Source organism: Sinocyclocheilus anshuiensis, unplaced genomic scaffold (assembly GCF_001515605.1).
Source record: "Sinocyclocheilus anshuiensis isolate Anshui unplaced genomic scaffold, SAMN03320099.WGS_v1.1 scaffold1239, whole genome shotgun sequence".
NCBI classification, from domain to species: domain Eukaryota; kingdom Metazoa; phylum Chordata; class Actinopteri; order Cypriniformes; family Cyprinidae; genus Sinocyclocheilus; species Sinocyclocheilus anshuiensis.
The window spans coordinates 387,352-400,522 of record NW_015540949.1 but is presented as its reverse complement, the minus strand read 5'-3'; the positions used below and the strand labels follow the sequence as shown (position 1 = coordinate 400,522).

The window sequence follows — 13,171 nt, the reverse complement described above, 5'->3', positions numbered from 1 at the left end:
ATATATAAATATATATAAATTTTCTTCGGTGTGCTGTTCATTTTGCTTTGTCAGGTCTTGCCAATACTCTGATTTTGATTTTGACAGAATCAGCATTTAGGATCAGCTCACTCTGCATCTTGCCCATGTTATTGTCCTGTTCTTCAAACTCATCAATACTGCTGAAGCTCAGATACTTACTGTGCTCAGTGCATCAGTGCAAGAGTGGGCCTGAAAAGATACTTAACTTTGCCACTTCCTCATTCAGTGTAGATTATTTGACAAAAAAACTTTTATCCAACATTTATCATAAGTATTTTCAAATGATGTGTGGTTAAACTGATATATTTCAGTTTCAAAGCTTTTAAATTGTGCAAACTTGCAAACGTACAGGCCATTGTCTCATTTATGTCTCTCTGTATGGGCTTACATTTCTGCCACAATTCTGCGCGCGAAAGATCTTGATTGCAAAGATACTATTTAAACTGAGCTGGATGTTGACATCACTGAATTCAATGATGAACTGTCTTTAACTGAAAAATTAGTGTTTACTATTGTCATTTTGCATTATTGACACATTATTTTCCTAATTAATGCTGTTCAGTTGCTTTGACACAATCTGTATTGTTAAAAGCGCTATATAAATAAAGGTGACTTGACTTGACAGATCAATTTCACTTTGTTATTACACGGAAAAAACGGCATAAATACTGTAATATCAAACCTAAATCGTAGGTAATCAGATGAGAGGCAGCAGGGGGAAATTATTTCTCTGTTTAACAAACAAGACAGTGACTGATGCAGATAATTATGCAGATTTCTCTCTCTTGACACCACCGTTACATCTCATGTCATTTATCCTCCACAATCAGATGAGCTAAAGAAAAACTGCAGGCACTCAAGGTTATAGGTGCTGCATTGATGAAACAGATGGAGCTTACATCTGGACTATTTTATACTGCATACACCAGAGTAACAAAGAGGTATGATCACAATGTCATTTAAAATTACAGCTGTCAACTGTATTAATGAACCCTGCAAATTGTTCAGACTTCCAGGAGGACTCAGAAATTAATTTTACCTAGAAATTAACTTGAATTTTTAATGAGGAGGTTTAAAATGGAACACTATGGAGTAAAGATAGCAAGACGAGATGGTTTTCTGAACAAGCAGACTTGCATAGTCTTTAATAATCCAATGCAAAACATGATAACTTACAAATGCATTAGCAAAAACATCGAAATGTGGAAATATAACTTATATACATTACATAAATTGCAAAGCATCTTAGGTAAATAAACATGTGTTGTCATGACATTTGTGCATAGCCATTTCACTTGATGTTGTTAAAAAAAAGTCACAAAAGACATTTCTGAATGACCCTGCAAAATGTTTGTAATTTTACCGCAACCTATAAGAATAACAGCTGTAATGTACAATATCACACACAATATGATAATGCATTTCAATCATTAACTTATCCATTTAAAATCCTTCACTTTTTAAAAACGTATTACTTTACTTATTTTCTGTTGTAATGCTACAAACTACAATAACGTTTATAGGCTGTTAAGACTCCTATAGCAACATACATAGTTCTATGGGTTATATATTTGTGCAACAAAAAGTTACAATATCTAAAAATGCATTGTAACAGTTGTCAGATGCATCATCGCATGGCCTGCTCTGGTTTAATTTGGCAGTGAAATGAATATCTCTAAAGGCTAACTGTAACAGAACCCTCTCAAAGGAAGAGATTTTATTCATTATACTAAGAGCTGTGAGCCTAAAAAAAATCAAGCAATAACACACCAAATCAAGGACACACCACAATAATATCCAACAGTTATTTAATTATTTAATAGTAGAATATTATTCAAATAATTTCTTTACACACTTCATATATATATATATATATATATACAGTATATATATATATATATATACAAATATTATATTTTTGAATATGAATTATTACTATCAGACAATAAGAGTGTTTATTATTATTCTATTTTTGTTCATCTTCAGACTTTGGCATTGCTTAGCAATATTACAGAATTTATCACCGGTTTGATATATTGGCTACCTTACTTCGCCACTAAAGTGTTATAATAATAAAATGTTAAGTTACTATACCTACTTACAGTACATTAATGTCAATCAGGCCGGCAAAATATGAATGAGATTATTATTATTTTTTAAAGTTGAGTTACTATACCTATTTACATTGTTGTCAGTCAGACTTGTTATGTTATAATAAGGCTTCGTACCTAGTTGTGTTGGCAAGCTGCATTATGAATGAGCAGTTGCTCCACTATAAGAGTTACTACAGTTTTAAAGGCTCAACTAATTGTAACCATGACCATGACTTCTCTATTTCAGCTCAAATAAGCTTCATTGTGAATCTCCCAGTGTCCCCACCATCTCCACCTCCACCCATGGATGATCGTGGCACAAAGTCTATAGTGGCAGTGTGTTTTATCTGACCTTTGCTCTGACTCCAGAAGAACATAAACACAAAGCAGATCGCCACAGAGCTGAGGAAAGAGAGAAATCCCATGGTGGTAGCAATGATGAGGGTTTTCGCATCAAACGGGTAAGGACTTGACACCCGTGCGGAGGAGTTGGTAGAAGGAGGTAATGAAGTTTCCATCCATCCCTCGTCTGAGAAATATGACGCTGTGCGGTTTTGTGGAAGCCCCTCCACTTGCAGACTCACAGAGATGCTGTCGTTGCCTGCTGCATTAGATGCAGTACATAGATACGTTCCACTGTCCTGTACTTGGGTGTAACGCACCTCCAAGCTCCCATTAGCAAGCACTCGTACTCTCCCGACAGAGCTAAGTGCAGTCTGCTGGGCTGACAGCCAAGTAATAGAAGGCGACGGATAGCCGTCTGCTTTGCAGTCAAACCATACGCTCATGCCCTCCACAACACTCAAATCCTGCTGCTGGCGGTTCAGAATCTGCGCTTGTCTGCAAGTAAATATAACCGGGAGATCAGCTTCTGAAAAGTCACGAAAAGCCTTCTTGTGCTGATTTAGAGGCGAACAGGTGGGTTGGCGGCCATCGAAATCCAGCCGCCGCCGTCGTCGCATGACCCAGAGTAACCTGCAGTCGCAAGCCAATGGGTTTCTGTCCAGCCTCAGTGTCTGCAAGTTCCCTACGGAGTGGAAGACGCTTTCTTCCAATGTGAACAGGCGATTCGAGGACACATTGAGCAGACGAAAGTGGACCAGACCCCTGAAGGCACCCGGCTCAATACGTAGCAGGTTCCCACCTACCAGGTGCAACTCTTGGAGCCGCAGAAGCTCCCCAAGAAGGTTGGCCTGTATGGAGGTGATGGGGTTGTAGGACAAGTCAAGGTACTGCAGGTAGGTGAGAGGACGCAGCGCAGCATAAGGTACGGCGCTGAGGTTGCAGTTGCTTAAAATTAAGGTGGTAAGGTTCAGGCCTACCAAGCTGTTGCTATTTAGCATCTCGAGAGAAGGCCAGTGGAGGATCTGCAAGGTGCGCAGCTGGTGCAGTCGGCGAAAGGCATTGTTGGGCAGGACGCTTATGGTCAGCTTGCGCAGACGCAGCTTAGTCAAGCTCTGAAGTTGCGACAGAGCCTCTGTGGGGATGGAGGTCAAATTACTGCGGTCCACATTCAACTCCTTCAGCGTCTGAAGCCCAACAAATGCCCGTTGCGAGATAAACACCAGGTCATTTTCTCCTGCATCAAGCTGCTGTAGATTAATCATGTCCCGAAATGTGTAATCCAGAAAAACCAGGATCTCATTCTCGCTGATATCCAGACGTCGAAGGTTGGAGAGACCAGAGAAGACACCAACCGGGAGGATCTTAAGACGGTTGTTCTTAATCCTCAAGTATCGCAGGTTCTTTAGCCCCTGAAATGTTTCCACCTCAATCATAGAGATTATATTCTCACTTAGGTCCAGGTCCTCTAGCTTTGACAGGCTGGAGAACTGACGCCTGGCCAGCGTTTTCAGCTGGTTTCTTGAAAGATCTAAGCATTTGGCATTGTTTGGTAACCCCTCAGGCACACCTGTCAGGTGTCTTGAGGAGCAGTTGACCTCCAAAGTGTCAAGGTAACAAGTGCATTTTTGCGGGCAGGTGAGGTCTGCAGCCGATAGGTTTATGCACCACAACAGCAGGACTGTCCATGCGCCCCGCCGGCCACACAGATCCATGAACATCTTACCTCCTTCCTGCAAAAAATAAAAAAATGGTTAACGATGTGTCAAATATGAGGAAAAATCTTTAAAAAATTCAATATAAACCCTGTTGAAAAAAACAGCATATGCTGGTTAGGTATGTTTTGAAGCATGGTAGCTGGTCATGAGTTGGTTTAAGCTGGTCCTAAGTAACTAGCTCCTGCTCAGAACCAGCTCATAACCAGCTTATAACCAGGTCAGGACCAACTAAGGACCAGCTTAAAGCAGCTCAAACCAGCTGCCATGCTTCAAAACATACCTAACCAGCATATGCTGGTTTTTAAAAAAGGGAAATTCTTAGAAATGTAATCTTGTTGGTTTTGGAAAAACTTGTATGTTATTTTTGAGAAAAGTTTGAATTTACAATCTACATGTGGGTGCATTTTTTAAGTTTTAAAATATTTCACAAAGTTACAAAGTATATTTTTAATATTTAGAGAGGTAGAGACGCAGTTTTTAAAATATTTTTTCTAAGAATTAATGCCAGACTACTAAAGGTTTTCTTTTCATTAGTTATGTCAGGACAGTTTGATATTTCTGGCTTAATTTCCTCCAAAATATCAAAATGAACTTTAATGCAGAAAATAAAAACATGCTTCTCATAGAAGATGTTACTTTTAGTCATTGTATGTATGAGATGCTTTTGCAATTATGTATTTGTGAATACATTAATAGATATGAACAAAAAAAAAGTGGGTTTTGCCATTGACCCAAATGCATCTTGATCAATCAATGGAACTGTACTAAAATGTAGGTATTAATCTGCATATACAAGAAGCATTTTCAAGAGTTATAGATGTTAAATGATTAAATCAGAAGACAAGCTTTCCTCACTATTTTTTACCAATGGACTACTTACCAAGGGACTTTTGTGGTGCCAGTTCTCATAACCAGATGTTTTCAGGTTGGTATCTATGTTGGGCTCAGTGGTTGTTGAAGATGCATTTAGTCACATTTAGACGTCACACTTCCAAAAACCTAAAGCCAGAGAGAAGAGAAGAATCAGCAAAAAATGATTGATACTGTGTTATGATGATTTGTGCTAACAATCTCTTTAATCCTCTGCTTTTAGACAGACTGACTGATCCAGACACAGCGGAAGTTGTAAAACAGCTTTTCATCCATTTCTGATGAAGGACGACAGTGGAATGTTCTAGACCTGTTTGGGTGTGAGACTGTCATTTGAATGCGCCGTCATTAGGTAAATAAAAATGACGAGACATGTGACAGCTGCACAGTAACACGCTTATTTCCCTTTCTACTGCTCTAGAGCATCTGAGCATCTGTGAGAAGACAGGTGTGCAGGGCACTTTCACTACAGTCCAGCTTAGCCTCATGTCACAGGGTGCAGGTGCACAGGCCTGGACACAAATTAGGAATTACCCACCCAGCATGGACAGACGTTCAGTTTAATGGACAGAGCTGTGCCAAATGACATCAGACATTCAACAGAACACAACACAACACTGGACTGCTCACTAATACATGCATGGAATCCTGTTTCCACCACAGAATAAAAAATATCAAAGGTACTTGTGACTCTATATACACATTTCTGACTTTTTTTCTCACTATTCTGAGACAAGATATTAACTTGAAATTCTCAGAAGAAAATTTTGTGAGATATAAAATCACAATTACCTTTATTTTTTATTCTGTAGCAGAAAAAAAACAGAACTGCATAATGTAAAGTCAGAATTCTCAGGAAAAGTCTGAATTGTGATATGAAAACTTATCATTTATCTATGTATGCAGAAACTGACTTCCATATAAATTAATTCAGCATACACTGAATCAAGATTAAGATCTTAACATACATGCACTGAATCAAGAGTAAAACTGCACTAAAAAAATGAACTATTACAGCAATATAACCTTACACAACTTGCACTGAACTTGTAATGCGATGGATTGAGATTCGTTCTTTCAACAAGTGTCCTCAGCTATTTAGTCTATTTAGATTTGTTCGTTCACTGAATGGTAAATGTCTCCTGCATCTGCTGAAGTCAATGAGCAGCACAGGAATCATTTATTCATTTATCATTATCACACACAGTTTTTATTTATTGCTCGCCTCTGAAAGTCTGTTTCCTTCTTATTCCTAACATTTTGCATCATAAAGATGTTTTGCTTTCATTTATTATTATAGGTAAACAGCCTCAACACTTCACACATAAACCTCAGTAATGGTGACAATTAAAAAAACAGTTAAATTAAGCACAAAACTGAGCTTGAAATAAAACATTAGAAAGTAGCAGTGATTACAAAAACAATATCAGGATAAAACAAAAACCGCAAACCATGTGAAAACACTTTTTTTATTAGAAGATGCATCTCTAAATTATCACATTAGCAGACCTGTTTTGTAATACTTAAAAAAAACTACCTAAATTGAAGTTAAATTGCTTAATAAATCATAAGTTTACATTGAATTTGTAAACATTTCCAGTAGTCCTTTAATGAATGAAACAAAATGGGTATAAACTCCTACCTTGTCGTGACAAATTATCTCTATTAATGCAGTCCTGCATTACACCTCTCCCACTGCTTGCTTGCTTATTATAGCTTATTCACATGGGTCTGGGTTTCTCACATCTCCTGTTTACACACAAAGCTTCTATTTTGAACTTGTTCCTGCTGAAACCACTTAAAATGAGGGTGACTTGTTTCCCCCGAGTCCAGTGTCGTCCCCTGTCTCTACACAAAGGCCTTATACTGGCCAAATAAGCTGACTCATAATGCTGTATCTAGCGAAAGGAGAGAGAGAGTCAATCCTGGCTTGGCTGTTTTGACACCATATTGGTTTTCCACACAGCAGAGAGCCTGGCTTACACAAATTAAAGTTGCAAATCCCTCTCTGTCGACTTGTGAAAGACAGTGCAGCAGGTGTACGAGATCTGGACATGGAGGTGACGAAACTCATGTCCTGTGTCTTGCTGCTTGCCTTTACACACTGTATGACAACTAAGCTCATCTCGATTGTTATTAATGACAGCAAGAAAATATAGTCTAAGTGAATTTGATGTCATTATTTCAAGGTTGAAACAAATTAACAGCTGACTTTGTGGATGCAATCAAATAAAGTGAAATTAAAGTGAAATTTTCTTGTTCTGTACATTTTTTACATACTTTTTATTTTTATTTATTTTTCCTGTTCTCTCTTTTCTTCTTTTCTCTCTATACTATGTGGTTTGAATTGTGTGTATATTGCATATATTCTATATATTCATATAAAAATATAATATACAAAGAAATGAATATATATATGAAAACACTATATATATATATATATATATTACTAATCAAAAATTAAGTTTTTATATATTTACTGTAGGAAATTTATCTTTACTTAATAACCTAATGATTTTTTGGCATACAAGAAAAATCGATAATTTTGACCCATACAATGTATTTTTGGCTATTGCTACAAATATACATGTGCTACTTATGACTGGTTTTGTGGTCTTTTACTGAAATATAAAATAATATAATACAAAATGTATACACATAAAAATATTTTAAACCACAAAAATATATTTATATATATAGATTTTTTTCATTAACACTGTCAAAATTTAAATGACCAAATTTGTGGCCCAAACTCAAGAAGATGCCTCTTAGTAAAACTTTTGCATAATCAGCTACCGCGACTGTCTACATACCAGCTTTGGCAATGCTCTTATCTAACAAACAACACTCTGCCAAACACTGAGTGTGCCCTTGTCGATCTGATGCACTGTCATCACAGTTAGCTGGCCTTCACTAAGCTGAACACACATATTGTGTTGTTTTCTCATATTGGGCCTGACTTTCATACTTTCACGTCAACAATCAAAACTCATCAGAGTCAGACAGGCTTCATTAGGTTACAGTAAATGACATGGACCTTTGCCAGGTACTATAAACAGGGGAGCAAAACCTTTCCTCTGCTGCTGTAGCTGTTCCCCTGACTCCATTAGAAAACCACAACACTTAAAGCCTCTGCAGTCTGACTCCAATTTGCACTTCACTGACTCCAGGCGTGCAATGGGCTTATAACCGTGCTAAAAGAAGTACTATTGAGTTTTAGCTGTGTATTTTTGTGCGAAAAGGTCAGGAGAGGGACGTGCCCAGCAAACAGATGAGGGAATCCAGACGTTTTGAAATTAATATTTAACATTAGAGGATATTCACAAAATGCCAGCCAAACCCACAAGAGATTTTATTTTTATCCTTATTTTGGCTGATCTTACATTAACTGTGTCTAAAATCGCAGGAACTCTTCAGTGACGATATCAGAGGTCTCTGACCTGCATATTTAGTGTGATCTCTAACCTCTAAGTGCATCCAGGGAATGTACTTCACCTGTCTCTCGGAGCCCATGCTATTCTCGTCCCAGCCGGGTGAAAACTGCCCAGAGCCACTCTCCAATTTCCAATTAGAATTCCTCACATTAATTCTTCACAGCAACAATTGCAACTGAGTGAGAAAGAGGCTGTTTATGGCTCCTGGCCCTCCATCCCCGCCACAGAATGCAGCCATGTGAATGAACGCAAGTATTAAAAGCTTTCTGAAACAGGTGTTGTTTAGCAATGGGAGATGATGACAGATCTTCTGGACATGGAGTATTTGTTCCCTTCGAGCTTGCCCGGACAACGAAAAAATAAATATAACAGAGAAGGTGCAGGTTCACACTTGGATGCACAAACCACAGATGCTTCCTCAAAGTGTTTGTATTTCAAGCCCACAGTGAATTTACAAGATGCTTCTGCTCATCCTTCTGTAATCCGCTTTTTGCTGAAAGCCACAAGGATGGTTTAAAAGCATCTCTGTTGTGTGCCTGCATGTGTACCATATAATACAAGCATTTATAGTCTCAGCTCCAGTTGATGTGTGACTGATTTTGCTGCTTTAGTCTAAAGGAGTGTGAGAGGAAGATAATCTGACAAGGGTGGCTACAGGCCTGTAACAATCAGTTTGTACTGTAAACACTTCAGGCTGTAATAAAATGTGTTTTGTGGCAGTGGGTTTGCCCATTTTGCAGACACTTCATGCTTTTAATATCAGCTTATGCATTCCCTGGGAATCGACAGCAAACAACATTGTTCAGTACTAAATTAATTATTAAATTATTGATTAAGTTATGGTTATCGACTGAGTTTTTTTTTTTTTGGTAAATATTAAATATTTAAATGTGCATTTGTTTTTACATTTAGATTGTCCTTGCTGTCATCTAGCGGTATTACTAATTTTATAAAATGTTTAAATTATATCTTTAGCAAATCAGAAAATTAATATCTATTTTTTATGCTGTGCATTATAATTTTGTGATGCCTAAATTCACTTGTAGCATTTAAAATGATTGATTTCAGTTTTTAGTATTTATTTATTAAAACAAAACAGTATTGGATTTTTAATATTGGACATTTATCTGTTACCAGCCATAACATCAAAATTATTATCTTAAAGAAAATTTGTTGAAAATGTACCCTCAGGCCAAATCCACAATCCATAATAATGCTTCTTATAGTAAAGAAGTACATTCCCCTGTTGTACTCTCACATCAAAATCCACCATCATATTTGTTTAGAACTGTTTTCAAACAGTGCTTGAAACAGAGTTTGATGTGTGCATATTTCTCCCCTAATTCAGACAAGACAACTTTTTTACTGGAGAAAGCAATAATATGGATAGAGGACTTATTTTAGCCAGAAGTTTGTAGATAAAAATGTCTTGATGGATTTGTTTATTATAAAGACAGCTTTTTCACTTCACAAGACATTAATTGATGGACTGGATCATGTGGAGTATTTGTGGATTATTGTGATGTTTTTATCAGCTGTTTGAACTCTCATTCTGACGGCACCCATTCACTGCAGAGGATCCATTGGTGAGCATGTGATCTAATGCTAAATCTGTTCTGATGAAGAAGCAAACTCAAACGTGCTACTGTTGTATGAATTATTTAGTTTTGCGGCAGAAAGCAGAAATAAAACTTAGTAAAAAATGTATTAAACAAATAAGTGCTGTAGGTATTGGTCACATAAAATGGTATCTAATATATTGTATATGTTGTGTTTATTTTACTCAAACAAGCAAATATGAATGTTCATGCTTCTTTGTTTTTCATGATTATGTGGAGCAGCTGAGAGAGGTCACGCTGGGTTTAGATCACAACAGTCTGAAGGACAGATTATGATAATTCAGCTTTGTGCTGGTCACTTTAGTCAGTGCATGTACATTGTGTAACCCAAAGATAATCAAATATAATGCAAAAGGAAAATATGTGTGGAAAAAAATGAACATGAGATCATCTCACATGTTCCTACTGCATGCCAGAAGGCAGCACACATATGTGTATCAGTGTTTTAAACTAACTTCAAAAGAACTTTTCAAGGACACGCAAGTAAGGTCACCTCAGGCTAAACTGAAGGCATTAATGTAACTGGGTCATTGCACAAGTTCATTGTTAATTTTAGGCATTTTTTTGGACAACGGATGACAAACATTTGCATATACGCTGTATAATATAAACCTGTGAATCATTCAGCAGCAAAAGCATCTGCAATACAGTAAACATGCTGGTGGGACAGAGATAATTTGTTTGTGAAGGCCCAGATTCAGATTTCATTCCAGTTATGCACTTTTCTTGAAGAAGAGAGTATAAATCAAGTCTGAGTCCATTGATTTTTAGTGTGATTGTGGAGAGGTCACACATATGGATGTGGTTTAGGCTCATATGTCATCTGTGAAAAGCACAGAATCTGCTTCACCCATGTATGTATTAGACGTCCATTGATTTTAATCCATCAATTGAGGTTGCAACCCAGTCATGCTGACAGATTGCCTCCCATCCAGGGTCACAGATCCAGCTCTCAAATGAAACGTCCTTACACGAAAAACAGCTATTGCTTAGTTAAAAGATAGGTCTGGTCTATTGGGAAATTTCGCCAGGGAGACCTCTGCATCTGGTTGCGTGTTGTAATACAGGACACCCATTAGCAGGGTCATATGGTGCCCTGGATAGTTCAGTGTTTAAGCAGTCTTAAATAGGTCAGTTTTAGGGCAGCAGGATTACACAAAGAACCAGGATGATGCTCACAATGTGAGGCAGACTTATCGGGCCCCAAATCGCAAATTTAGTCCTGCTGTGGTTTATTAAAAAGGCAAAAATGTTTAAAACAGGGCATCTGCACCTGTTCAGTGATATTAAACCCTGCTCCAAAATGACCTCATAGCGGCAGACCTCATAAATCACATGCCGATACATATGAGGGCGTGATGAGAATGTCGAGTGACCAAGCAAAACAAACCAGTGATCAAGTAAGTGCTTTTACCACTCCGCCCCATCAACCAGTGATAAATCAGGCCCTGCTGTGCATTACAACTCTTCTGATTAAAGTGCTCATCTGGACCGGCCCCAAAGCTTGCGCTCCTTTAGCGCTGGCTCACGCGGGGTGCGACGGGAATTTGCTGTGCTGCACATCACTTGCGGTGCGGGATGCTGTTTGAAATCTCATTAAAGAGAACTTGCACAGATTGATTAATGCTAATTAAGACATCTATGACTGCCAGGCGTCTCAAAAGCCTCAGTGACCGTGTGACCTGAGACAGAAAGCCGAACACACCTGGTGCGCACAGTGACCACTGAGGTCCCGACTACTATTTTTAGTTGTATATTTGATTCCTAAAAGAAAGGCTATCAAAGTTATGTGCCTCATAGGACTGATCTGGCCCTGTTAAGTGGGCTTTAATAAACAATGCAACAGATCTATCAATCAATCAATCTATCTATCTATCTATCTATCTATCTATAAAAGAAAGGCTATCAAAGTTATGTGCCTCATAGGACTGATCTGGCCCTGTTAAGTGGGCTTTAATAAACAATGCAACAGATCTATCAATCAATCAATCTATCTATCTATCTATCTATCTATCTATCAAGAGTCAATGACTCTAATCAATGCTTTAATTAGTCTGTCTATCTATCAATCAATTAAAATGAATGAATCAACCAACAAATCGGTCTATCATCTATCTAATTCTATCTATCTATCTATCTATCTATCTAGAGTCAGCGAGTCTAATCCATGCTCTGGCAATTAGTCTATCAATCAATGAAACTCAATGAATGAGTCAATAAATCCATCCATCCATCCATCCATCCATCTATCTATCTATCTATCTATCTGGTTAAATCAATGCTTTCCTACTCCAGTTTTACAAACATAGCTGATATTTTTAGGCAAATTATTTTTATATTTTTAAAAGTTTATAAAAGAAACAAACGTAAGAAAACATTCAAACTGAAAACGTAAATATGCCTTCTACAATATCACTTCTACATTGGAAACCAACGTAAATAAAATTATTTTGATTACAACTGTATAAGAAAAGCCGTCAACTTTATTGTCTGTTTTTTTGTTGTTTGTTTGTTTGTTTGTTTTTAGCTTAGAATAATTTAATATACAACATGTTTTGCCACCCACGTCTGGTTGTGACAAAATTAGTTACTTCCAAATTAGTCGTAACCCTGAAGAACTCCAAACAAACATTGTTTTAAATATAGCCTGCATAAAGTATCGCAACAAAAAACACAAAGCGGAACTCACCCGCTTCCCTCACGATATCTGCATGGCAGCGATATCATAGCTCTCCAAGTCTCTGTCCATCTCGGTTTGCAGTTCCTCACTTCTGCACAATGTCCTCTAACATCGTGCTCAGAAAGACGACGAGCATGTCTTGAGACAAGACCCGAATGTTTTTAATCGCTTTGCTCCTTCATTAATTCCTTCTGTCTACGACACATCCCTCCAGGGTCTAGTAGGATAATTGTAACCTTAATTTAGGTTGGCTGTTCTCCGCACTGACGCTCCTCTGCACTCGCTCCTCTAACTTCCAGCTCCCACCGGCCCGTTTCTGTACGAGTGAACATCCCAACCCCAGCGGTTTTAGAGAGCAGATCGGTGTTTACTAGTCTATTCAGCAGAGCTGATG

The 13,171-nt window shown here is 37.8% G+C and overlaps 1 protein-coding gene across 1 annotated transcript; it reads right to left on the bottom strand.

The window, feature by feature from the left end:
• Nucleotides 1–1,972: 1,972 nt before the first annotated feature.
• LOC107689855 (leucine-rich repeat and immunoglobulin-like domain-containing nogo receptor-interacting protein 1) lies at nucleotides 1,973–13,171 on the bottom strand. Its single transcript, XM_016488025.1, has 3 exons — nucleotides 12,787–13,171; nucleotides 5,055–5,173; nucleotides 1,973–4,189 (listed from the first exon to the last, which is right to left on the bottom strand). The coding sequence occupies exon 3, from the start codon at nucleotides 4,175–4,177 to the stop codon at nucleotides 2,363–2,365; it is 1,815 nt and encodes a 604-aa protein (XP_016343511.1). The 5' UTR covers nucleotides 4,178–4,189; nucleotides 5,055–5,173; nucleotides 12,787–13,171; the 3' UTR covers nucleotides 1,973–2,362.